At 48.5% G+C, this 24,483-nt stretch overlaps 1 protein-coding gene across 1 annotated transcript in view; it reads right to left on the bottom strand.

Annotated features, from left to right (window-relative positions):
• LOC125926987 (myosin-13) overlaps nucleotides 1-24,483 on the bottom strand; it is a 69,174-nt gene that overhangs the window by 19,498 nt on the left and 25,193 nt on the right. Inside the window, exons 10-23 of the mRNA XM_049636941.1 lie at nucleotides 22,961-23,024; nucleotides 22,771-22,869; nucleotides 22,558-22,661; nucleotides 19,146-19,284; nucleotides 16,459-16,577; nucleotides 15,110-15,259; nucleotides 14,823-14,993; nucleotides 13,107-13,416; nucleotides 9,716-9,789; nucleotides 9,533-9,620; nucleotides 5,176-5,293; nucleotides 3,976-4,099; nucleotides 2,592-2,728; nucleotides 1,619-1,874 (exon numbers count right to left, since the gene is read on the bottom strand). Of these exons, the coding sequence (XP_049492898.1) occupies nucleotides 1,619-1,874; nucleotides 2,592-2,728; nucleotides 3,976-4,099; nucleotides 5,176-5,293; nucleotides 9,533-9,620; nucleotides 9,716-9,789; nucleotides 13,107-13,416; nucleotides 14,823-14,993; nucleotides 15,110-15,259; nucleotides 16,459-16,577; nucleotides 19,146-19,284; nucleotides 22,558-22,661; nucleotides 22,771-22,869; nucleotides 22,961-23,024 (1,953 nt within the window). The remainder of the gene's footprint in view (nucleotides 1-1,618; nucleotides 1,875-2,591; nucleotides 2,729-3,975; nucleotides 4,100-5,175; nucleotides 5,294-9,532; nucleotides 9,621-9,715; nucleotides 9,790-13,106; nucleotides 13,417-14,822; nucleotides 14,994-15,109; nucleotides 15,260-16,458; nucleotides 16,578-19,145; nucleotides 19,285-22,557; nucleotides 22,662-22,770; nucleotides 22,870-22,960; nucleotides 23,025-24,483) is intronic.

Below are 24,483 nucleotides of genomic sequence, written 5' to 3'. Positions count from 1 at the left end.
TGGGCACTGGCCATTTCATGCTTCCATCTACTATGGGGTGAAAAACGACTCATCTACTCGATGTTACCACCAGCTAAGTGGCATTTTTGAAACATTACTACCTTTTCACTTTCAATGGAAAAGTCCTGTCGATGCCTAGTTAGCCCTGCCTCCTGGAGCCACAGGGCAGAAAATTCAAAACAGACAGGAATGAAGTGGTAACATACAAATGTATCCCAGAAGGCTCTGTAATGAGTCTCTTGGACAGACCAAGATTAGCTAATTATATTCTTAAACTTAATTGGGCTACTTCTTTTTATATAAGTGTTGTAAAAACTGGACACACATCCCAAGGTTATGGATAAGAATAAGTGTGTGTGTTAACTGAACATGTACTATGTGCTAGGCATTTTGCATGCAGGGACTCATCTGATCCTTCCCATAACCCTAGGACATGGGTGCTATTACTGTGGCCATTTTACAGATGAGGAAACCGAGGTACAAAGAGGCTAAGAAATTTGCCCGAGGCAACACAGCCATCAAGTGGAAGGCCAGGGATATAAATCTAGCTCTCTGGTTCCAAAACTAGTCCTCTTGCCCACTCGGCTTGGGAAAATGCTCTTAATAACCACCTGTACTGACTGGAAAGTGAACAACGGAGGAGAAAATGCTTTGCAAGTGCCACGCATTTAGGAGTTCATTCAAAAGGGCAAATGATAAGCATCTTAACTTGTGTATTGATACAATTATTGTACCACATACTAGGTATGGTTTCGTTTCCCCTATTTCCTTGATTTTAAAAATGCTTTGAGGCACGTGGGTGGCTCAGTCCGTTAAGCGTTGACTTCGATTCAGGTCATGATCTCACTGTTCGTGAGTTTGAGCCCTGCGTCCTGCTCTGTGCTGACAGCTCGGAGCCCAGAGCCCGCTTCGGGTTCTGTGTCTCCCTCTCTCCCTCTGCCCCTCCCCCGCTCAGGCTCTGCCTCTCTCTTTCTCAAAAAAAAACATTAGAAAAAAAATTTTTTTAAATAATAAAAATGCTTATCAGGGCGGCTGGGTGGTTCAGTCGGTTGAGCGTCCAATTTCAGCTCAGGTCATGATCTCACCGTTCGTGAGATTTAACCCCACGTTGGGCTCTGTGCTGACAGTGCGGAGCCTGCTTGGGATTCTCTCTCCCTTTCTCTCTGCCCTTCTCCCGCTTGTGTGCGCACACACACACACTCTCTCTCTCTCAAAATAAATAAACTTAAAAAATGCATATCTTCAAAGCTTTTTTTTAGTAGAATCCTATTATCAAAACCATATATATAAAATTACTTTCTCCTTTGAATTATTTTAGTGATTTACTTTTATTTTAGTTACATGATTTTCCGGTGCATTCCGGACAGTTTTTAATTATGATGACAGACACATTCCCTTCTGGAAGACAGAGACAAATGAGGGCGAGCAGAAATTCACTTTGTAGACTTGCCCCCAGTAAGCACCTGTGCTTGGGCTAAACCAAGCCCTCATCTCTGCCTCCAACTGGCTGCAATACTCTGTAGTGCCACTAGGTGGCACCACTGCCCCTTGAATCGATGCACCTGCTGCGGCCTCCCTTTTGTTCCTCCTTTTCTAGCCTCCTCAGGAAGGTACTTACAGACTGGACCTGTAGCTGGAGGTCATTTTTTTCCTGCAGCAGGGTCACCATCTTCTCCTCCAGCTCCTTCCGGCGAGCCTCGGATCTGGCCAGCTCTTCCTTGGCCCTCTCGAAGTCCTCCTTCATGGTGGCCATCTCCTTCTCAGCCTCCGCGCTCTTGAGGAGGGGCTTGATCTTGAAGAACAGGTTCATCCAGGGCCAGTGCTTGACGTTCATGAAGGCTCGGATGTTGTACTGGATGCAGAAGATGGACTCCCTATTCACCCAGTAGGACTGGGGTTACTGAACCACAGCAAGGACTTGTGTCCACCCCCACCTGCCCCGTGGGCCCAGACCCTTCACCCTTCCCCGCTACATGGGAAGCAGGGACGGCTGAGCCGTGCAGCTCCTGTGAACCCTGCAGTGCTCTCTGAGGGTTCAGAGGAAACAGCACTCGTTGAGGTTGGGAGCTGAGGGAGGACACGGGCCATCTGTGCCTTCCATGGCTCCCCAGCCCGATGACCCAGCCTTGCCTCATTAACTCGGTGCAGGGGAGCCCGCGTTGAGCACCCCTCCCTCCTCGCTCCCACCATGGTGGCCTCCAAGCCCTCCTTTCTCAGGCCATGCAAAGCTTGCTTCGGAAAGTTCTTTCTTCTTGCTGACCCCTTCAGCCAGCCCCAACTCCCAGCCATGTGGAGGGCTTTCCTCACCACCCCCCCATTGCCCTGAACGTGACTCTGACATTGCACTTGTCATGGGCGTTACAGTCAAACATGCAAGTGTCTGCTTCCGGCCCGTCTCTGAGCTCCTGGAGGGAAGGACTCCTTTCTGCATCCCCAGCACCACGCGGGGTCCCCAGCACAGAATGGCCGCTCAGCAGGTGTCAGTTAAGTGAATGAACGAGGACGTTAGTGCCCCAAGACTAAAACCAGGAAGCAGCAGTCAGCTGCTAGGTAGGGAGGGCGGTGTGAGCCGGGACGAGGGTCCACATCACCTCCTCTCCATCATCTTCTTGAACTCCACCCGCATCAGGTACCCCCGGCAGATGGCCTGCGTGTGTGTCATTAGGGTCACCAGCTTCTCATCCCTCATCTCCTCCAGGAGTCCAAGAAGTCCGGCTTTGAAAAACACCTGAACCAGGGGAGACATGAGCCTGGCTTTGTTCTCAGCAGGTGTGGAACCTGGGCCCTCCCAGGAGCCTGTTTGTGTCCAAACCAGCCCCCGGCCTTCAGCACCCTGGCTCGGGACTGGCAGCCATCTGGGCTCCACAGTGGACCCTCCTGTGCCCTGTTCCAAAGTACATTCCAGGTCCCACCAATGCACAAGGACCGACTGGGACAGCCTTACATATTGGAGGCGAGGATGAGTCCAGAAGTAACCTCAGAACTCAACTGTGCCCCGATTAGGAGAAATCCACAGACAGTTCTGCCTCCCCATTCTCTTGTCTGTCTGCCCATCTGAGACTAGTCCCACCCTGAACTCATGCACCCACGGCCCACACCAATGTTCCAAGGAAGCAGGGAACCCTTGGAGGCCAGCAGGCCCGGCTTGGCCCTTTCCAGGAGGGAGAGTTCTGGAGTCAGGCTGGTATTTGAAGCTGGCCTTTGTGCCTCAGTGTCCCTGGGACCTCGAGCAAATGTTTTGCCCTCTGGGAGCCTTTATATCCCTGGCCCAACCTGTAACCCCACGAGGTCAGAACTATCCTTATCACCTTTGGGATACTGGGAGGACTGAGTGCAAGGTGCATGGGGGGGTGGGGTCACAGGGCTGGCTCCACATGTGATCACTAGATGGCAGCCATTTTTATCTGTTGTAATCATTCCCTCCAAACTGTCACTGTTCCTGGAATCCTTGCTGTGTTTTCCTCTCTCCTTGACTCTTTTGTCCCATTTAAGAGTGCCTTTTCTTGGGACCTTGGCTCAGGTCCTGATCTCACGGTTCATGTGTTCAAGTCCCGTGTCGGGCTCTGTGCTGACAGCTGGGAGCCTGGAGCCTGCTTCGGATTCCGTGTCTCCCTCTCTCTCTCTCTGCCCCTCCCCTGCTCGCACTCAGTCTCTCTCCCTGTGTCTCAAAAATATGTAAACATTTTTTAAAAAAAGTGCTTTTCTCTGCTCTCTCAGGACACTAGGACTTTCTATTGCTTTCCTCCATTGCTGAGGAGGCCCTGGCTTCCAAATTAAGCCACTAGCCACTTAGAAACCAACACAGAGACAGAACTCTCGACACCTAGACCCAGGCTGCCTCTGCTTGGGCTCCTGTGCAAAGGGGTTTCCAGGCTGACCGGACGGGTGGAGAGCCCTTTCCCCTGACCGGCCGACGAGCAGCCTGGGGCTGTGGGTTACACGGGTTGGGAGTGTCCCCGCTTCACACGCTCTCACCTTGGTGTGGCCAAACCTATACTGCTCACGGTCCACGTCGATGGAGCTCAGCAGCTTCTCAGAAGCGTTTTTGCTGTCAATAAACTGCCCTTCAGGGATAGCGTTGGCGTTGAGGATCCGGTAGCTGAGGGGGGAGACAGGCTGATGAGATACCTCCTGGCAGCTGGGCGTGGGGGGGGGGGTGGTGTCTTGGGGAGAAGGGCCTCTGGCCACACAGAGCTGGGAAGGTGTTCCCTTCATGCACTTTGCTGTCTGTCCAGGCCCGGGGGCCTGAGAGCCCTGCCAGGGCCCGGGCCAGTCATTCTGTGACGACCCGGGTCAGGAAGGCCATGCCCTCCCCCAAGGAAAGACAGACTCCGGAGAGCCGCCACGGTTTAGGCGACAAGAGTCTGCCAGCAGTTGGCCAAGCACACAGGAAGCACACGCAAAGACCCCTCACCGGCACTCAAGTCCGGCACTGGAAGCTGGGTCAGGCCTACTCCCTACTTGGGCCCTCTCATCAGCATGGCGATTATAGGCCGGATGGCAGTTTCAGTTGAGGGACAACATTTCCTGAATGGATTCAATCCCCGAGAAAGACCCCGGGCTGTTTGCTTTCAAAGAAAATGGTTCTCATTTGACATAAAAGAACCTTGACATCAACTATGACTTGCAGACCTCTGGGCCTCCTACCTCTGGAGCGTCCCCTCCCTTCCTCTGTTCCAGACAAGGCCTGGACTTGACTTGTGGGCCCAGATGGCAGCTGGGAGGAGAGTGCTGGTCGGGAGCAGTGGGGCTCAAATGGGGATTATTTATTCCCCCTCTACACCCCCACCCATGCCCAGGGGACATGTGGGAATGTCTGGAGACATTTTTGATCGTTCCAGTTTGGGTGGGGTGTGCTTTGCTACCAACATTGTAGGTAGAGACCAGGGATGCCGCTAAAATCCTACAACACACAGAGCAGCCCCAACAGTGGAGGATTATCTAGCCCCGGATGCCAACAGGGCAGAAGTTGAGAAGCCCTGGTCTGGAGGGTCGGGGCTTGGACCTTGCGACCACTTGGGGCTGGCCCTGCACTTGCTTTGAGCTTAGATCATCCTCCAGCTCACGGAGACCCTGGGAGGCTGTGAGCTCACCCAACACCCAGCCGGAGGGGCCCCTTCGGGAAATGCACACGGTGCCCTCAAAAGGAGACAGAGGCAAAGTCACGTGACCTACCGTTGTTTAAAGTCAGCATAGAGGATCCGGCTGGGGAATCCTTTCCTGCAAATCCGGATGCCCTCGAGGACCCCGTTACAGCGCAGTTGATGCATGACCAAGTAGTGGTCCATGACTCCTGGGGAGAGAAAGCCCCAGGGTGGTGGGGGGGGGGGGATGTCAGCAGCTTTCCCATCGTCTTTGACGGTCTGGCTGCCGTGAGACATGCCAGCACACCCAGACTTGAGTGGAAAGAGTCAGTACCAGCTCTAAGATGGAGGGGTTGGGAATGGCTGGAGCCTACCTACAGCGTCACAGAAGAAATAGTCCCAACCTCCTAGGGACACTCGAGCACTCCATTACTATGGGATAAAAGACCAAATACTGATCTTCAGCCTTGAGTCTGTAGCTAGGCTCCAAGGGAGAGCAGAATGGGTGTGGGTTCCCCTTGGACTCCCCATCGGAGAACTCGGGATGCCCTTCTCTACTCAAGGACAGGGATGTAGGCTCTGAAGGCTGTGCCTTCAGAGGGACAGAGAAAGAGAGGGCAGCATGAGCTCTGGGAAAGAAGGGGGACCACCAAAGCTGGGTGGGAGGAGAGGAGCCATAGGAACAAGCCCCCCAGTGGGGGTGCTCTTGGGTCAGATACCAAACGGGGACTGGGAAAATTCTATACTGGGGCTGGGTGAGGGATTAGGAGCAGTATCATGGCTGTGTAATGGCTTTTCCTTGTGGGTTCCCTAAGTTGCAGGTTTGGGGGAGGGCTAAAGCTGTCTTTAATGAAACTTCTGGAAACTTCTAGAAGGCCCACACGTTTTCCTGGTTGCTGGGTGGAGAGAGGACTATTCATTTATGCAGTTTTCAAGGTTCTGCTAGAGCTGTGCTGGCTGGTACAATAGTTTCTGGCCGCGCGTGGTTGTTTAAATTCAATAAAACGGCAAGTTCATTTTCTCGGTTGTGCTAGCCTCATGTCTCGTACCCAGTGGCCGCCATACTGGACAGCAAGACGTAAACATTTCCGTCATTCCTGAAGGTTCTACTGGACAGTGATTCCCTCGAGGAAGGAGTGGTTAAGACCAAGGAGAACTGTATCAGACACTCAGAGGACTTCTCGGGTGAACGAAGTTTAGGGCTCACCTCGTCCAGCTCCCAGTATTTGCCAGATGAGGATTCTGAGGGGCTCAGATGCTGGCTGTGCCGTTTGCTAGCTGTGTGAACTTGGACTTTCTGTGCCCCCCCCTTCCTGGAGACGTGAGGGTCCTGCTGGGTAGTCGCAGAGCTGAGACTGGACCCCTCCTCCTCAGGGGCCCCTGCTTTTGCTGCAGGCTCAGAAGAGGGTTGACGTCTCACAGGGCTCTCCCGTGTCCCTCCCAACCCAGGCGGAGACGGTCTCTGGACAGCCCATAAAAAGAATCCTCTTTGCCCTCTGACCCACGTGCAAGACCTCTAAAAAGTCCCCCGAGCTATTGCTTTAACTTTCTCGGGTTACCATTGCTAAAGAATTTGCTCTTTACCCCTCATCCATCACCTCTGTCACTCCTTCCCTGCCATCTCAGCTTTGTGGGCAATTGTGTGAATCGTGTTTCTTACACCCTGTGTCTTACAAGGCTTTGGCATCTTGGGGCCTTGCAGACCCCGAGGGGCTGCCCTTCCCAGAGCTGGCCAGTTCCAAGGATGACTAACTGCCCCCCTCCCCGTGAGCACCCCCCTCACAGAAAAAATGAAGAGGCCCCACTAGGCACCTTCCAAAGCGTCACCAAGGCTCCTGTATGTCTAGGGTCTATTCATTATGTAGTGTATATATTACATATATGCATACATACAATACATATATTATACGTATGTACATACATATAATATGTATTCCATGTCTTAGTCTATTAGTCTAATAGTCTATTAACCTATCAGTATGTATGTCTATGGTATTGTCTTAGTCTTTTCTCAGAAATGGGAAAGAAAACAGAGAGGTGCCAGAGTGAAGGAGAAGCCAAATGGAGAGGAAGAGATGGAGATTTCCCCACAATTTACCTTCCAAGAGAAAAAGTAAACCAGTGGACCGCCAGACACCCTGGGGGCCCCTAGAGGCACAGGCTGCAGCCAGCAGGATGTAACCCCCTGTCACTTGATATTTGCAGGCATGCGCCCTATGGGTAAGTCATGCCATACGTGTTTGATTTGTGCAAACGTGCCCATAAAACACCAATAACGGAACTCAATTTTCTTTATGATACAACATCCACACATAAGCCAATAATTTTGTTCGATGCTTAACCAGGGGGACAGCTCCGTTCCAACACTGGGGGAGAAACGGGCTGTGTGCTGGGCACACTGGGAGGGGTACAGCGTGCCCAGACAACGCGGATCCCAAACATCGCGCGGCAGCTGATTTTTGCCTTTGACTTAGACTTTCACGGAAGATGAATTCTACCACACATAGTAGACTTGCTTCTTCGGAGAATTAAAATGTCTGGCTTGGGGCGCCTGGGTGGCTCAGGCGGCTAAGCATCTGACTTTTGGTTTTGGCTCAGGTCGTGGTCTCACGGTTTGTGGGACGGAGCCCCACGTCGGGTTCCACGCTGACAGTGCGGAGCCTGCTTGGGATTCTCTCTCTCCCTCTCTCTCTGCCCCTCCCTACCCATGCTCTCTCAAAATAAATAAGTAAGCACTGAAAATATAAAAGTGAAAAAATAAAATGTCTGGCTTTCAGTAGTAACAATAATAATAAATATGATAATATAATTGTAATGTAATCATTAATATAATAATTAATATAATAATTAATAGAATAGTAAAATTATTTCCCCACAATGTTATTATTGCTCTCATGATTATTATCATACATAATGTTATCATCATAATTCTTCTCATAATACGAATAACAACTGTTGCTATTATAATTGAGAGCTGACATCTGAGTGTTCGCGATGTGCTTGGCCTCAGTTAAAATGCTTGACATCGAATCCTCACTGCAATCCTCCAAGGCAGTTTATTATTTTTCTTAATAAAATTTTTTACGTTTATTTATTTTTGAGAAAGAGAGACAGAGTGTGAGTGGGGGAGGGGCAGGGAGCGAGGGAGACCCAGAATCTGAAGCAGGATCCAAGCTCCGAGCCATCAGCACAGAGCCCGATGCAGGGCTGGAACCCACGAATCGTGAGATCATGACCTGAGCCGAAGTCAGATGCTTAACTGACTGAGCCACCCAGGTGCCCCAGGTTATTTTTTTTTAACTGTATTTATTTATTTTGAGAGAGAGCACGTGAGTAAGGGAGGGGTAGAGAGAGAGAGAGGGAGAGAGAGAGAATCCTACTTTCAGTGCACAGCCCGATGTGGGGCTCAATCCCACAAACCGTGAGATCATCACCTGAGCGGAAACCAAGAGTTGGACACTTAACCAACTGAGCCACCCAGGCGCCCCTAAGGCAGGTTAAACGAATTACTATTTACAAAGTTTACAAGCACTCATTAAATAAATGAATAGCTAACTAAGTGAACGCATGCATACAATGCCACTTTAATGCTCCTTTTACAGCCCAGAAAGCAGAAGTCCTCAGCTAAGGTTCCCATGGGCGGTGACAGGTGAAACTGGGGTTTTCTCCTCCAGCCTTCGGATACCTCCGGCCACTTGTCACGTTGCCAAGGCAGGACACTCACTCATGTTTGGGACAGATAACTCGGCTGCCTCAGAGCCACAGCTCTGTGTGACCGTGTGTTCTCTCTGTGACAAATGACCCTAAGCCACACCTATACTCTTAAGAATATTTGTGGATCTGGGATTGAGTGATGGTTAAAGGTCTGTTGTACTGCACAGGTTTCTAGATCTACAGTTCTCAGTGTTCCCATCTGTAAAATGCAGACGGTTGTTAGCAATAGAAAGAGTAGCTGCATACCATACAGACTCAGAAAACAGGTGTTATTGCTGCTGTTTTAATTGTAAAATACCCCAGACGCGGTGACTGTCTTTGGGAGAAAGGGAGCCACAGGGCCCTGGGAGAACCTTAATGAAAGTCACGGATCCAATGTGCCTTCATACGTATGTACAGACACTACTTTGGATCTGACCTCGGAGGAGGGATTGCCAGATACAATATAGGATGCCAAGTTGAATTTGAATTTCAGATACAGCGAACCAGTTTTTAGTACGCGTAAATCCCAAATATTGCGTGGGTCATCCTTACACAAAGAAGTTCTTCATTGTTTATGTGAAATTCGGACTTGACAGGGCAGCTGGTATTTTTATTTGCGAAATCTGGCAATCTTGCTTCGTAGATGATGTTGAGGAGTAATTAAGGCTATATAACGCTTTCTTTGGGGAAACACACACACACATGCATGCACGCATACATGCAGAGTCCTGTTCTGATGGATTCTTACTCACCAGGAGTCTTGGTCTCGTTGGGAATCAGGCATCGCACAAAGTGAGGGTGGGTGCTCCTTAAATTTGTCATCAGTTTGTTTAAATTTTCCTGGGACACAAATCAGAACAAGCACGTTTAACTTGGTAAATGCCATTTCGCCGGGCAGAAAAACAACAGAATGTGGAACTTGCCAGAATACAAACCCTGAACACTGCGGACACAGTCTGGAAGGAGGACCCCTTCTTCTTCCCACCCTTCTTGCTTCCCCCGGAATCACCTGGATGGACACAGAAGGTGTGTCAGATGTGTCCCTGAGGACACAGTGGTGGCCTCTCCTCATGCCCCCAGTTATATTGACATACAATTGACATAACATTGTGTGACTTTCAGATGTAGGACATAATGACTTGATACATGTATACATATATGTATTTTAATTTTTTTTAATCTTTATTTTTGAGAGAGAGAGAGACAGAGACAGAGACAGAGAGAGAACAAGCAGGGGAGGGGAAGAGAGACAGGGAGACACAGAATCCAAAGCAGGCTCCAGGCTCTGAGCTGTCAGCACAGAGCCCGACGTGGGGCTCGAACTCACGAACCGAGAGTTCACGACCTGAGCCGAAGTCAGACGCTCAATTAACTGAGCCACCCAGGTGCCCCTCTTAGCAACTTTTAAATATGTAATACAGGGATGCCTGGGTGGCTCAGTTAGTTGAGCATCCGACTTCGGCTCAGGTCGTGAACTTGCGGTTTGTGAGTTCGAGCCCCACGTCGGGCTCTGTGCTGACAGCTAGGAGCCTGCTTGGGATTCTTTCTCTCCCCCTTTCTCTGCCCCTCCCTTGCCTGTACTCTTTCTCTCTCTCTCTCTCTCTCTCTCTCTCTCTCTCTGTCCATCTCTCAAAATAAATAAATAAACATTGAAAAAAAGATCTACCCGTGTAATCACAAATCCAAGGTTTTGTCTTTTTTTATGGCTGAATAGTACACCAGATTTTCTTTATCCATTCGTCCACTGATGGCCACTTAGGTGATTTCCATGCCTTGGCTCTTGTAAATAATGTCGCAATGAACACGGGGTGCAGATATGTCTTTAGGACAGTGATTCTGTTTCCTTCAGATACAGACCCAGAAGTGGGATTTCTGGATCATATGGTAATTTCATTTTTAACTTTTTGAGGACCCTCCGTCCTGTTTTCCATAGTGGCTGCACCAATTTACATTCCCACTACCAGTGCACAAGGGTTCCTTTTTCTTAGTGGTGGCCACACCCTTCAAACCCTGGAATGGAACTTCGGGTTTTCTTTTGATGTAACAGAGCTGCAGGGTGTTTATTTCTTGTTTGTTTTTAAGATGTGTCTCAAACTAGTCGTATTAGGGAAAACTCATCTTTATCACTAAAAGATGGAGTGGGGTGGGATGTGGGTGGCATTTGACCAGGAGTATAGCTTAGACTCTCAGTATCAAAGCCGAGTCTTCTCCTGTAGGAACCAGACAAGTCAACTCAACAGTTGGCAAGATTGAGATATTCCTCTGGATGGACTATAGTTTCTTTCACGAGTCTACCTCCTTCTTGCGTCCCTGTTTATCTTGCGATGAGAAAGTAACTGAAACCAGTACAACTGATGCATCTCAAGAATTTTCTACAAGTCAGTTTCTCTTCTTGTCTCAAAGGAACAACCTAGCTTTTTGGCTTCTCTAGGAGTCGGTGATATTGGGTCTACTTTTTGTGAATGGCTCCATTTCAGATTTTGCCTCCCACATGCGATCAAGATTTAGTCTAGGGGAAATAAATGTCATGCCTCATTCTCCACCCATCTTCCTTGCCTTCAAGGGCTAGCATGAAATGTGGGTAGCAGGACGGGGTGGGCCAGAAAGCCACTTCCCAAGACCCAGACCTACACAGGGCCTCCTCCGTAGAGTCTTGGTGATATCACTGAGTGCGGTTGGGCAACACAGTCATAGAGATGCCCTCACTAGATTTGAAGAAAACGATATTCATCCTTTGAGTTTAAACTTGTGCTCAGTTTTTACATTCTACTATCCCAGAGTACACAGGATGTTAATATTTAAAAGTGATCTAATTATAGCATGAACGAACATATTGCCTATATTTTCACGTTATGAACATTAATTTTTAACAATTTATGCATTTAAGATAGTTCATAATTTTAAAACCCTATTTTGGCAATTATTTTAAAAATAGAAGATGGGTAACTTAAGGAGTGATACTGGCTTGTGCAGCCATATTGGAAAACAGTCTGGAGGTTCCTCGAGAAGTTAAATCTAGAGTTATCATATGACTCAGCAATTCTACTTCTAGGTATATACCCAAGAGAACTGACAACGTATACCCACACAGAAACTTGTATACAAATGTTCATAACAGAAGGGTTCACAGTAGCTAAACATGGAGACAACCTAACGTCCATCAACTGATGAGTGGATAGAGGAAACGTGTACTCTCTATACACTGGAACGATACTCATCTTAAAAAGAAGTGAGCTGGGGGTGCCTGGGTGGCTCGGTCCATTAAGTATCCAACTCTTGACTTTGGCTCAGGTCATGATCTCACAGTTTGTGGGTTCAAGCCCTGCATCAGGCTCTGTGCTGACAGTGCAGAGCCTGCTTGGGATTCTCTCTCCCTCTCTCTCCGCCCCTCCCTTGCTCTCTCTCTCTCTCTCGCTCTCTCTCAAAAGAAATAAACTTAAAAAAATAAATAGAAGTGATGTACTGATACATGCCATAACACAGACAAACCCTGAAACCATTCTACATGAAAGAAGCCAGTCACCAAAGACCATATAGGGTATGATTCCATTTACATGAAATGACCAGAGTAGGCTGATCCATAGAGACAGAAAGTAGATGTGTAGTTGCCAGGACCTGGTGAAGTGGTAACAGAGGTGATGAAAATGTTCTCGAATTAGATGTATGGTTGGTTGCACACCCCTTAAATATACTAAAACCACTGAATTTTCCAAAGAGTAGATTGTATAGTGCATGAATTATATCTCAATATTTTAAAACGTTTTTATTTAAGTAATCTCTACACCCGACGTGGGGCTTGAACTCACGACCCCAAGATCAAGAGTTGCACACTCCTCCAACTGAACCAGCCAGCCACCCCATCTCAATTTTGAGAGGTTATTAAAAGATGTGGTATTGGCGGGCTCCTGGGTGGCTCAGTTGGTTAAACACCTGACTTCAGCTCAAGTCACGATCTCGTGGTTTGTGGGTTCGAGCCCCACGTTGGGCTCTGTGCTGACAGCTCAGAGCCTGAAGCCTGTTTCAGATTCTGTGTCTCCCTGTCTCTCTGCCCTTGCTCTCTCTCTCTGTCTCTCTCTCTCTCTCTCAAAAATAAATAAACATTATAAACAATTTTTAAAAATGTGGTATTGGCTATTTTGTTCCCTGAGAGGCCCTGTTACCTCCATAGGACTCAATCTCTTAAGGAAGAGGAAGAAAATGAGAGACCAAAGACAAAATACATCCAGCTCAGTCTGAAGCTCACAGTTGACTACTTGATTTTCAAGGACACCTTTGGGTTATGAGTAATTACACGGAGGTTTCACACGGGGCTGGGGAGAATTTCACCTGCTTCTGCGCCAGCATAGTTGGAGAAAAGGAAAGACAGCAGCTTCAGCGAAGACTTCTGGTACAGCCCAACCACAGTCTCGTTCAGCGGGTCCTTGTTCTTGTCCAGCCAGCCGGCAATGTTGTAGTCCACGGTGCCGGCGTAGTGGACCAGCGAGAAGTGGGCCTCGGCCTTGCCTTTGGCAGGCTTGGGCTTCTGGAAGTTGTTGGACTTGCCCAGGTGCTGGTCATACAGCTTGTTCTTGAAGGAGGTGTCCGTGGCCTTGGGGAACATGCACTCCTCCTCCAGGATGGAGAAGATGCCCATAGGCTGAAAGGAGAACAGACCATGTCTCAGCGTTTAATAGTACGTTTCCATGACTCCGTTGACTGCAGGAGCCAAACACAACTTCTTCGGTGCTACTGCTTTCTGGCTAAGAGCCTTGCAAGGTAAGTGCTGAGAGAGCAAGGTGTGATGACAGAACAGAACTAGCCATGTAGTATGTGCTTAATGAACGCTTGTTGAACAAGAGAGCATGGAAAGAGATTGTATGTGTTTATTATAAATGTAGCTCACTTTTAGCGATCGGCTTACCCCCCAAAAAGTAAAGTTACATACCTAGACATAAAATACTATGAGTTATACATATATATATATATATATATGTATATATATATATATATATATATATATATGAAATTTTTATTGTCAAATTGGTTTCCATACAACACCCAGTGCTCATCCCAAAAGGTGCCCTCCTCAATACCCATCACCCACCCTCCCCTCTCTCCCACCCCCCATCAGCCCTCAGTTTGTTCTCAGTTTTTAAGAGTCTCTTATGCTTTGGCTCTCTCCCACTCTAACCTCTTTTTTTTTGTTGTTTTTTTTTCCCTTCCCCTCCTCCATGGGTTTCTGTTAAGTCTGGACATCTCAGGAGCCACTTCAGAAAGATAAACTCATTCCAATGTGACAGTGCTCAGAATGCTATGGGAATTCCTTTTTTTAAATTTATTTTTTATTAAAAAAAATTTGTTTTTAGCATTTATTTATTTCTGAGAGACAGAGAGAGACAGAACACAAGCGGAAGAGGGGCAGAGAGAGAGGGAGACACAGAATCGGAAGCAGGCTCCAGGCTCTGAGCTGTCAGCACACAACCCCATGCAAGGCTCGAACCCACGAAACATGAGATCATAACCTGACCTGAAGTCAGATGCTCAACCAACTGAGCCACCCAGGCGCCGCCCCCCCCCCTTTTTTTAAAGTTTATTTACCTATTTTGAGAGAGACAGAGACAATGCGAGTTGGGGAGGGGCAGAGAGGGAGGGAGACAGAATCCCAAGCAGGCTCTGCACTGTCCGCGCAGAGCCTGATTCGGGGCTGAAACTCATGAATCTGAGCCAAAATCAAGAGTCAGAAGCTCAACCAACTGAGTCACCCAAGAGTACCCCCCTGCCCTTTTTTTAAGTTAATGTCCTCTGCTATTTTTATAATAACATGGTTCCAAGAACTCCTCACATTCTTGGGGAGAACAGAGCCCTTGGATCTTAACCACCCAGGTACCTCTTAAGGTGTCTGAATTATGCGTGCTTTCCAAACACTTACTCTTCAGCTTCAAGGGGATTCAGCTCTCTTAAGGCTGGGAGAGCAGGGTTAGGGTCGCCACTCGATTAGCAGGGAAGGGTGAGAGCAAAGATGTGGTGGTCCCAAGTCCCTGGGGAGCACCTCTGTTTCTCTACCTTCTCGATGAGCTCGATGCAGGCAGCCAGGTCCATCCCAAAGTCGATGAACTCCCACTCGATGCCCTCCTTCTTGTACTCCTCCTGCTCCAGCACGAACATGTGGTGGTTGAAGAACTGTTGCAGCTTCTCGTTGGTGAAGTTGATGCACAGCTGCTCCAGGCTGTTGAACTAGGGCGTTGCAAACACCAAAGAGCTCAAGTGAGTTTGGGAAACCCAGGGGGAATTCGGCAGAGCAGACACGAAGCGGAGGGGCCTTAACAGGGCCGCTTACTCCAACAACTCACATCAAAGATCTCAAAGCCAGCGATGTCCAGTACCCCGATGAAGTACTGTCTGGGCTGCTTGGTGTCCAGTTGCTGGTTGATGCGGGTGACCATCCACAGGAACATCTTCTCGTAGACGGCCTTGGCCAGGGCGCCCACCGCGTTGGTCACCTTGAAGAAAGATCACTCGCTCATCCCTCAAATTAATGTTTATATGGTGGTATTAAGTTGAAGCATGAACCGGATGACATCTTCAGGGTCAAAGCTGTCGGAGATGGGTCCAACCTAATATTAAATATTTCTTTTTTTTTTAGGTTTGTTTATTTATTTTTGAGAGAGAGAGAGAGAGAGAGAGAGAGAGAGAGCGAGCACAAGAGGGGGTGGGGTAGAGAGAATGAGAGACAGAATCCTAAGCCGGCTCCGTGCCATCAGCGCTTAGCTGATGCCAGGCTCAATTGCACGAACTGTGAGATCATCACCTGAGCCGAGATCAAGAGTCAGCCGCTTAACTGACTGAGCCACCCAGGCGTCCCACCCCCAGCCCCCCATTAAAAATTTCTTGAAATGTTTGCTACCTTAGAATATTCCCCTTTCTGTGAGAACCATTGTATGTACAAAGATAACCTTCTAACAACCATGGTTATGACATGTGACTCTAGACCCTGGCTGCACGTAATTGAACCACAAGGGGACATTTGATCCAAGTTGGGTTGTACAAAGTGTCTCTCCTGCGAATTTGGAATTGGGATCAAAGACACTGGTCTCAGTCTCAGTAGGAGGCTGAACTACAGAGATGTGAAGCTGGGAGCTATGGGGTGAGCAGGAGAGATGGAGAGAGATTTTCTTCCTGGTGAGGACACAGGAGAGGAGAGCAGACAGCCCATGGAGCCCCCGGGAAGGAGCTGCACAGGGACTGCCTGGCTCCAGAGGACCCTTCAGTTTCTGGCTCCAGGCCCTTAGGATGCGCGATGGTACTCTTGATTTACATTCCTTGAGCTAGCTACACCTAGGGTCGTAAGAATGAAACTCCCCCTAATGCTGATGACAATTGCATATGTATTTATGATATCTTCAACTGAGAGAGCTCTAAGATGATGGTTACTGTTTATTTACCTTTGGGAGTGAGAGACAAACAGAACACGAGAGGGAGAGGGGCAGAGAGAGAGAGAGGGAGACACAGAATCGGAGGCAGGCTCCAGGCTCTGAGCCGCCAGCACAGAGCCCAATGTGGGGCTGGAACCCACGAACTGTGAGATCATGACCTGAGCCAAAGTTGGATGCTCAACCGAGTGAGCCATGCAGGTGCCCCTAAAACGATGGTTAAAATAGCAACATCACTGAGTCAGCTGAACTCAGATCATCTCCATTACCTGCTGGACATTTTGGCCTTTAGTGACATACTCGTTCCCAACCTTCACCCTCGGACAGCACAGGCCCTTCAGCATTTCTGCAGAGTTCAGACCCATTAAGTATCCAGCTTTGTCAGCCACTGGAGGAAGAGGGGAAACAGCGTCACACAAAAACAGCAGCTGCTGATGTGGCCAGTCAGGCCCCAGGGGCCTCCCAGAAATGTTTCCTACAATCCTTTTGTTTTTGTTTGTTTTTAAATGTTTGTTTCTTTATTTTGAGAGAGACAGACAGAGAGTGCCAGTGGGGAAGGGGCAGAGAGACAGGGAGAGAGAATCCCAAGCAGACTCTGTGCTCCCGGCTCGTGGGTTTGAGCCCTGCGTCGGGCTCTGTGCTGATGGCTCAGTCTGCAGCCTGCTTCGGATTCTGCGTCTCCCTCTCTCTCTGTCCCTCCCTCTCTCACACTCTCTCTTTATCTCAAAAGTAAATAATAAATGTTAAAAAAAAAAATTGAAGAAAAGATACAGTTACATAGTAATTTTGGAGTCTGATAATGCAGCAAAATGGTGTCTGAGTAAAGGAGGCACCATTTGGACATATAGCTAAGCACCTTCTTGATTTATGCAAGCTCACAGCTGAGGAAGAAGTACAAAATTTTGCCCCAACCTTCCTGTGTTGGAAGAGGTCAAAAGCAGTCGAGTCTTGGCAATTTCACACAGTTCACTGGGAGTTCAGTTGACTTGGGGACGGACCTGGCTGCCTGCACTGAACTAATCGAGAAGGTCGAGAAATGTTGTTCCCCTAGAGACAGCTCCTTCTTGGCTGGGCCCATCACCTTATTGCTGGCTTGGGAGACGAGCTAATCAAAATCCAGGACAGTATTTGTTAAGTATTTAATAAGAGGCCAAATGGATGCTTTCTTCTTTGCTCCAACTATCCTCTTTTCCTGCTTTGCCCGCTTAGGTGGGTGGTATAATTATTGTTCTAGTCACTTAAACTTGAATGCTTGGGGTTGATCATATCCCTCCTTTACATCCCTGATGTGCCTGTGGTCAGACAGGCATCATCCTGCTCACTTCAGCTTCAAAATAGCTTGGATCTCCATTGTTGGGAATAGTAGAGTGGTAGAGAGCTTGGGCTCTCGACTCAGCCTGATGTTCACATTTTGGTTTTGCTTCCTTGTACTCATGGTTTTGTTTTTGTTTATTTATTTATTTATTTATTTTTTAAACTGGGGGTAGGGTGATTCTTGGTGGTTTCCCGTCGGTTCGGTTGTTGGGAAGTAGGCCTGGTGCATGGTGAGCCCTCAGCAAACGTTTACTTGGATTGGCATCCTCATCAGAGGACCTCAGGCCTGGATCACTTTCCCCTGTTCGGGCTCTTTCTGCTCCTAAGCACTGAGCACATGGCTGCCAGGGCTGGAAGGGGGCCTGGGCCCCCACCGTGATATTCATAATACGAGATCCACCCTTTGCCGAGGAGCCTGGTACATTTTCTTTTCAAACCCCACACTCTTGGCAACCTTGACTGGTCACAGATTAACTCACATGCATCTCCCCTCCTATGTGGAGCGTCCGTGGTTTCTGGTGCCTATCACATCCATTCTAAGCTGTTTAGCTCGTCATTCAAGGCCTTTTCAAACTGAGGCCAAAATAACTACTCTTTAATTCCCATGTCTTACACATGCACACATCCTCTTCTGCAGCCAATGTGGACCACTCTGCTGTTTATTTCCATCACATTCCTTCTCCTGCCCCCTTGATCATCATGTTTCCTCTGCCCAGACTACCTCTTTCCTTTCAACCATACCTTTCAGGATCTACCCACCCTTCAAACTCTGCATCAGTGCCCTCCTCCCCCAGGAAGCCCTCCTCGATTACCCCCAATCAGAAGTGCTTCCTGTTCTGAACACAGCCTCTCTCCCGCTGCTTATCTGGCACCATTGCCAGAGGCAGGATTCCAAGATGGCCTCCAGGATTGGTGCCCCTGGTATATATTCCCTGCATAATCCCCTCCACTTGTGTGGGGGTAGAACCGGTGAATGTGATATGACCTGTCACTCCTGTGAAGAGGTCACTAAGGAAAAGAGATTATCCTGGGCAACCCTAGCCTAATCAGGCAAGGCTTTATGGGCAGTGGTAAAGTCACGTATATTTTCCTGGTCTTTCTTTCAAGGCTACTGCACCCCTGTATCATCTGGGGTTCAAGACACAGTGCTTCCCATAGTGTGGGGATGTTATAACAGGTAGGATTATTGGAGATGAACCGGTCTTTTACTTAACAGAACTTGGAAGACACGGCGGGAGAGAGATGAGGGGAAGAACAGGGGGTATGGAGGGGGGGTCCTGCTGCTGTGAGCCCCTCCCACTGCCCTCTGCTCTGTTTCCAGGAGGGGGACTGGAGATCATCCAGGTGAGAGCCATGGGGCGCAGGGAGATGCATACACTAGTCCATGGTTCAGGGTTCAACTTCAACAGATGTCAGAATTAAAGGCAATGAGAGGAGGAGACCTCCTCACCTGGTCTTAGGCTCAGGTGCTTAAGGACAGTATTCTGGACACTAATCATGGCGTGCACAGAGAGAAAGTGAAGTTCGTGGAAGCATATCCTCTTAGAAATGTCTACCCCAAAATAACAGGTGAGCTGTGATAGTGAGCAGTAGTGGTGTGGACAGTGATTATTCATTCACGAGAATGCCCAGACGTGGTTACCTTCGGTGCCGTCAGGCTCCGCCTGCTCTTCTCGCTGCTTCTGCTTGAACTTCATGTTCCCATAGTGCATTACAGCGCCCGTCAGCTTGTAGATCCCGACTTTCTCCTCTGAGCTGAAGCCCAGAATGTCAATGGCGTTCTGGGAGTTAGAAAAAGGACAGTTGTCACAGGGACTCTGTTTTCCCTGGTGAAGACCTCACCCTTTCTGTACAGCCCGGGAGATGGCGTTTGCCCAAAGGAGTGGTTGACAGGTGGGATGTGTTAAGATAGGGGTTAAAAGCCATTTCTTTGTGGCGCCTGGGTGGCTCTGTCGGTTAAGCGTCTGACTCTTGATTTCAGCTCAGGTCATGATCTCATGGTTTGTGAGTTTGAGCCCAGCCGTCGTGCTGTGCTGACAGTGTGGGGCCTGCTTGGGATTCTGTCTCCCTCTCTCTCTGCCCCTCCCCTGCTTGTTTTCTCTCTCTCTCAAAAAAAAAAAAAAAAAAAAATATATATATATATATACGTATATATATATTTGATTTAAAATCCATTTCTCTAACATGTTTATGTGGGAGGGGGAGATTATGGAAGAAAATGTGAATCGTCTGTAAGAACTGATTTGAATCCTTTATACATAGATTTGGGGCTGTTTTCTGGAGGAGGCCGTTGGGAACCATTGTGTGATAGCAGGAGAAGGAAGTGTCATGGAGAGTGTCTGAGGAGGTGTCCAACAGCTTGAAAGCCTGGCATGGTAAGCCGGGAATTCTGGTGTTGCTCAGAATTGAGACAATATGGCGCCCCAGGCAACTAGAGCCTCAAGGGACGGTCATGGAAGAGAATGCCACCATTTTTCAAATAAGGAAGGGGAAAACTTTTGCAGAGCCTACCTGTGCTAGGCACATCCATATATCGCCCCGTTAGGTCGCTATGAGAACCTTCTAGGTGTGCAGATGTTTCCAAAGTTACAGGTGAGACCTGAGGTTCTAAAAGGATAAGTGACCTGCCCCAAGTCACACAGGCAGGATGGGATAAAACTGGGGCCGGACCAAGTGCTTGGGTCACTTCAGAGCCTACAGCGGTTGCTGATTTGGTCTGACAGCCCTTGGCCCGTCATCTACCACAAAGACTTAAATTAGCGACTCCTTCTCTGGGGTGTATGTGTTGACTATGCAGTAGGCCTTGCAGCCTGAGCCTAAGCAATCCCCACTGGTGGATTTGACATGTATGGACGTGCTGGTGAGCAGGTTGGTCAGTGTCAGCAGGATGGCACTCTTGGGGTCGTTCCCCTTTTGGAGAGGGAGAGTCCATGCCAGGAACTGACCTGCAGGATGAGAGGCCGTGATGGCCTCCTTGACTCCATATCCCACCCCATCAGATGCATATCTGTGTCCTAGGAAGGGGTCATTGTAGGTTAAGAGAGAAAACCTTTCATTAAATTTTGAAAGGAACCAGGTGAAAGCATTACTGTCTGGGGACCCTCTTGGAGAACGCAGTCTCTGGAAGGGAGAAATCCCCTTCTGCTCGGCCATAAACCATCGCCCAGGAAAAGCTCCATGAGAGGGATGAGCAGTGTCGGCCCCTGACAGCTGGGGACCTATGCTGAGGACCTGAGACATCTTTGGTGACTTTAAGAATTACCTAAGGGGCGCCTGGGTGGCTCAGTCGGTTGAACATCCGACTTCAGTTGGGGTCATGATATCGTGGTTCATGAATTCGAGCCCTGCGCTGGGCTCTGTGCTGATGGCTCAGAGCCTGGAGCCTGCCTCAGAGTCTGTGTCTCCTTTTCTCTCTTCCCCTCCCTCCCCCTCAAAAATAAATAACAATCACACACAAAAAAAATTTAAAAATTATCTAAAAGGCTCTTTCTTAGGGGCTGGGGAGACTTTGCCCAGGTCATTAACCCAATCTTTCCATCTTTATCAGTTGGTAAGGGCTGGGGAAAATTGGTAAAAATATATATAGCTAGGTTTGAGTTAACTAAAGTTTATTTGCCCAAGAACATTCTCTTCTTGTCTTTTTTTTTTTTAATGTTTATTTTTGAGAGAGAGAGAGAGAGAGAGAGAACAGGGGAGGAGCAGAGAGAGAGGGAGACACAGAATCTGAAGCAGGCTCCAGGCTCCAAGCTATCAGCACACAGCCCGACATGGGGCTTGAACTCATGAACCGTGAGATCATGACCTGAGCTGAAGTTGGACGCTCAACCGACTGAGCCACCCAGGTGCCCCACATTCTCTTGTCTTAAAACAATTAGCATCACCTGGTAATGTCACAAAATGAAAGTCAAGGAGCTGACACTGGACAGTACCCCCAGCCTGTTGGACAAGACCCCTTTCCACCAGCTCTTATGGGTCCTGTGAGGGCAGAGCCAACAGCAGTGGAGATGAATTGCCCAGAGATGATGTCTGTCCGTTAAAAATGCAATTAATTAAAAAAAAAAAAAAAAAAAAGGAAGTCCTGGGGTTGGGCAGATCTGGCTTCAAACGCTCTAACATTTACAAACTCCGTCTTTGAGCAGATTGTGTGTTTTTTTCTTCTAAGAGTCCGCTTCCATCTTTGTGACTCAGAAGTCATAGTCGTTACCTCTACCACAGGTTTGGGGGAGGCTTAAACAAGATAACACGGACAAAGCCCTTATCTTAGTTCCTAGCTCATGTAAGTGCTCAATGCACTTCGTTATTATTATTCTAGTTATTAACCTTAGAAATGCTTCCCAAAGCTAACGGCTGGGGGTGGGGGCCGATGGGTGCGCTAAGGATGTGGGAGCTGAAGGTGAGCCTGAGTGGGCAGGTAGCCTGAGGAGTGGAGCGTCTGCTACAGAGTGGGTTATCTGTCCTGCTTCATACTTGGCTGTGTCTCAAAATTTTTCTTGGGGCGCTTGGGTGGCTCAGTCAGTTAAGCGTCTGACTTAGGCTCGGGTCATGATCTCTCGAGTTCGAGCCCCGCGTCCGGCTCTGTGTTGACAGCTCGGAGCCTGGAACCTGCCTCCAATTCTGTGTCTCCCTCTCTCTCTCTGCCCCTCCCCCACTCACGCTCTGTCTCTCTCTGTCTCAGAAATAAATAAACATTAAAAAAATTTTTTTTAAAATTTTTTCTTAAAGAACCGTGCAGATGGTTTTGTAACCTGAGAAGTTCCGACAAAACCTTTCAAAACCTTATACGTGTGAACATCTAAAGTGCTGGAGAAGGGAACGGGAAGTCCTGTTTGGGAGAATGTTCTGGATCCCCCACGGGATCTGCTGAGGTGGTGCTGGGTGCTTGGGAGGGGTGCAATCTGGACGAATTGTCTTGACATCTCCATCTCTGAGATCTTGGGTCTGATCACCTAACATCTCTGGGGCCCCGTTTCTCATTAGATCGCTAGGATGCCTCTCCGTTCACAAGCTCAGTGATTCCACACAGAAAGAAAGGAGGAAGGAGAAAAGACGCTTACATCAGTTGCCAGTAGCTCTTTACTGTCATCGATGCTGGCCACGGTGACCTCTCCTTGGCTCACGAAGGGGAAGTCAAAGGGATTGGTTGAAATGAGGAGCAAGTCTGTGAAACACGAAGGAGGTCCCATCAGCGCCTCGCGCACCTCGTACGCGGGGTGTTTTTCCTACGTGACTGATTTGGAAGATGAGAGCAATAACCCCTAAGACCTTACCGATTAGTTCTGGCTTCTTGTTTGACATGATTTGGTAAAAAATGTGATAGCTTCTCTCACTGGACAGCTGAAATGTCACTCTGGATTTTTCTAAGAGATCTAAGGGAACAGGAAATAATGTGATTTGAGGTCCCTGGGAGATGCCTCTGTGGTCAAATCCCATGGTGCCCAGTGGGGTGCCCTGACTCACAGGTTTCGATGTCTGCAGATGCCAGCTTTCCCGTGGCTCCGAAATGAATCCGAATGAATTTCCCCTGTCCAATGGCAGTTAGACAAACATCACCATTATTTCATGTATATGGTAGCGTGGCTGGCTTTTGCTAGGGACTACCAGCCATGAGTGGGAAATGTAGGGTCACGGAGAAAGTGATGCCAGATGCAGAGGACTTGCCTCTTCTCTGTCTGCCTGGCATCCGGTGTCCCCATTCTGGGTCCATCAAGACTCAGATAGTTCTACCCAAAGCATCTGGCCCTGTTCCTCCAGCTCTGGGGATGCCCACAGCCTCCCTCACCAACTTCTGCTTGAGACCACCTCACGCTAGACTGTCCCCTTGGTTTTTAACCTGCTCTCTGGTACCCGGATTCCCAAACACTTCATGACAACTTTGATGGGTCTCATTGGATTGTCTTGCTGACCTCCTTTTTTCCTTCTGAGATTTCTTCCTTTGGCTTCCCTTACTGCTTACTACAGGCAAACCTAGCTCCCAGGCTCAGGCCAGGCTCTCTGGCTCCCCAAATACACATTCAGAGTCTGAGTTCTCCCCTTTGGAGGGGAGGTGAGAGGTGAAATTTTATGAGTGATTGGTCTCTACCAAACTGTGAGCAAATTTGAGGGCAAAAATGTTGCCTTGCTTATTCACCCATAGTCAGGAATGTGGTCGTTAGTAATATTCTCAATATTTTCTTCTTTTATTTTGAGCTTATTTATTTATTTTGAGAGAGATAGGGAGAGAGAGAATCCCAAGCAGGCTCCACACTCTCAGTGCAGAGCCCAAAAGGAGGCTCGATCCCATGAACCGTGAGATCGTGATCTGAGCCAATACCAAGAATCGGATGCTTGAATGACTGAGCCACCCAGATGCCCTGGTATAGTTTCTGAATGAAGCTTGAGAAGAGTTGGTGCAGGGTCAATGGAGGTATGAGTGAACTGTAAGTGTTGGTCTTCGGTATTGTTAGCTGCTCAGTGGGAGATGATGGAAGTTTTAGCCTGCAGATGTTTGGTGGGTGGGCGGAAGGTAGACAGAATAACCAGGGTGATCGTGACTTCTGGGTCTGGGCCAAGAGGAGAGGCCTAAGGACTATAGGGGGTGTCTAAAGGCATTGTCTTCCTCATGGCACCAGGTTAGCTCAATAACTGACTTGATGCCAATGTACGTACCATGTCTCTGCTGTGTAACATGCACCCAGGTCCCCTACGAGCAAGAGATTTTAGTTGTGCACAGGGAGGACAGATGTGCAAATGGGCAATGCACAGAGGACCGAGGGAAAGAAAGAAGAAAGGTCAGGGCTCATTGTCACAGTCTTTGATGGCTACATCTACTCTCTCATCGGTGACCACTTTATCTTTGAGAAATAACGATGAAACACAAGCTTGAGATTATCCACCTCCTGAGATGTGTGAAGTCCTGATGTACTTTTGCAACTACAGGCATAAATGAGGGCTTCACCTCGTGGTATTTGCTCACCTCCTGGTACAGCGAGGTTAGGTAGAGG

This window comes from Panthera uncia, chromosome E1, assembly GCF_023721935.1.
Source record: "Panthera uncia isolate 11264 chromosome E1, Puncia_PCG_1.0, whole genome shotgun sequence".
Classification (NCBI taxonomy): domain Eukaryota; kingdom Metazoa; phylum Chordata; class Mammalia; order Carnivora; family Felidae; genus Panthera; species Panthera uncia.
Note: the sequence above shows the minus strand (reverse complement) of the source record. Positions and strands in the feature narration are given on the sequence as shown.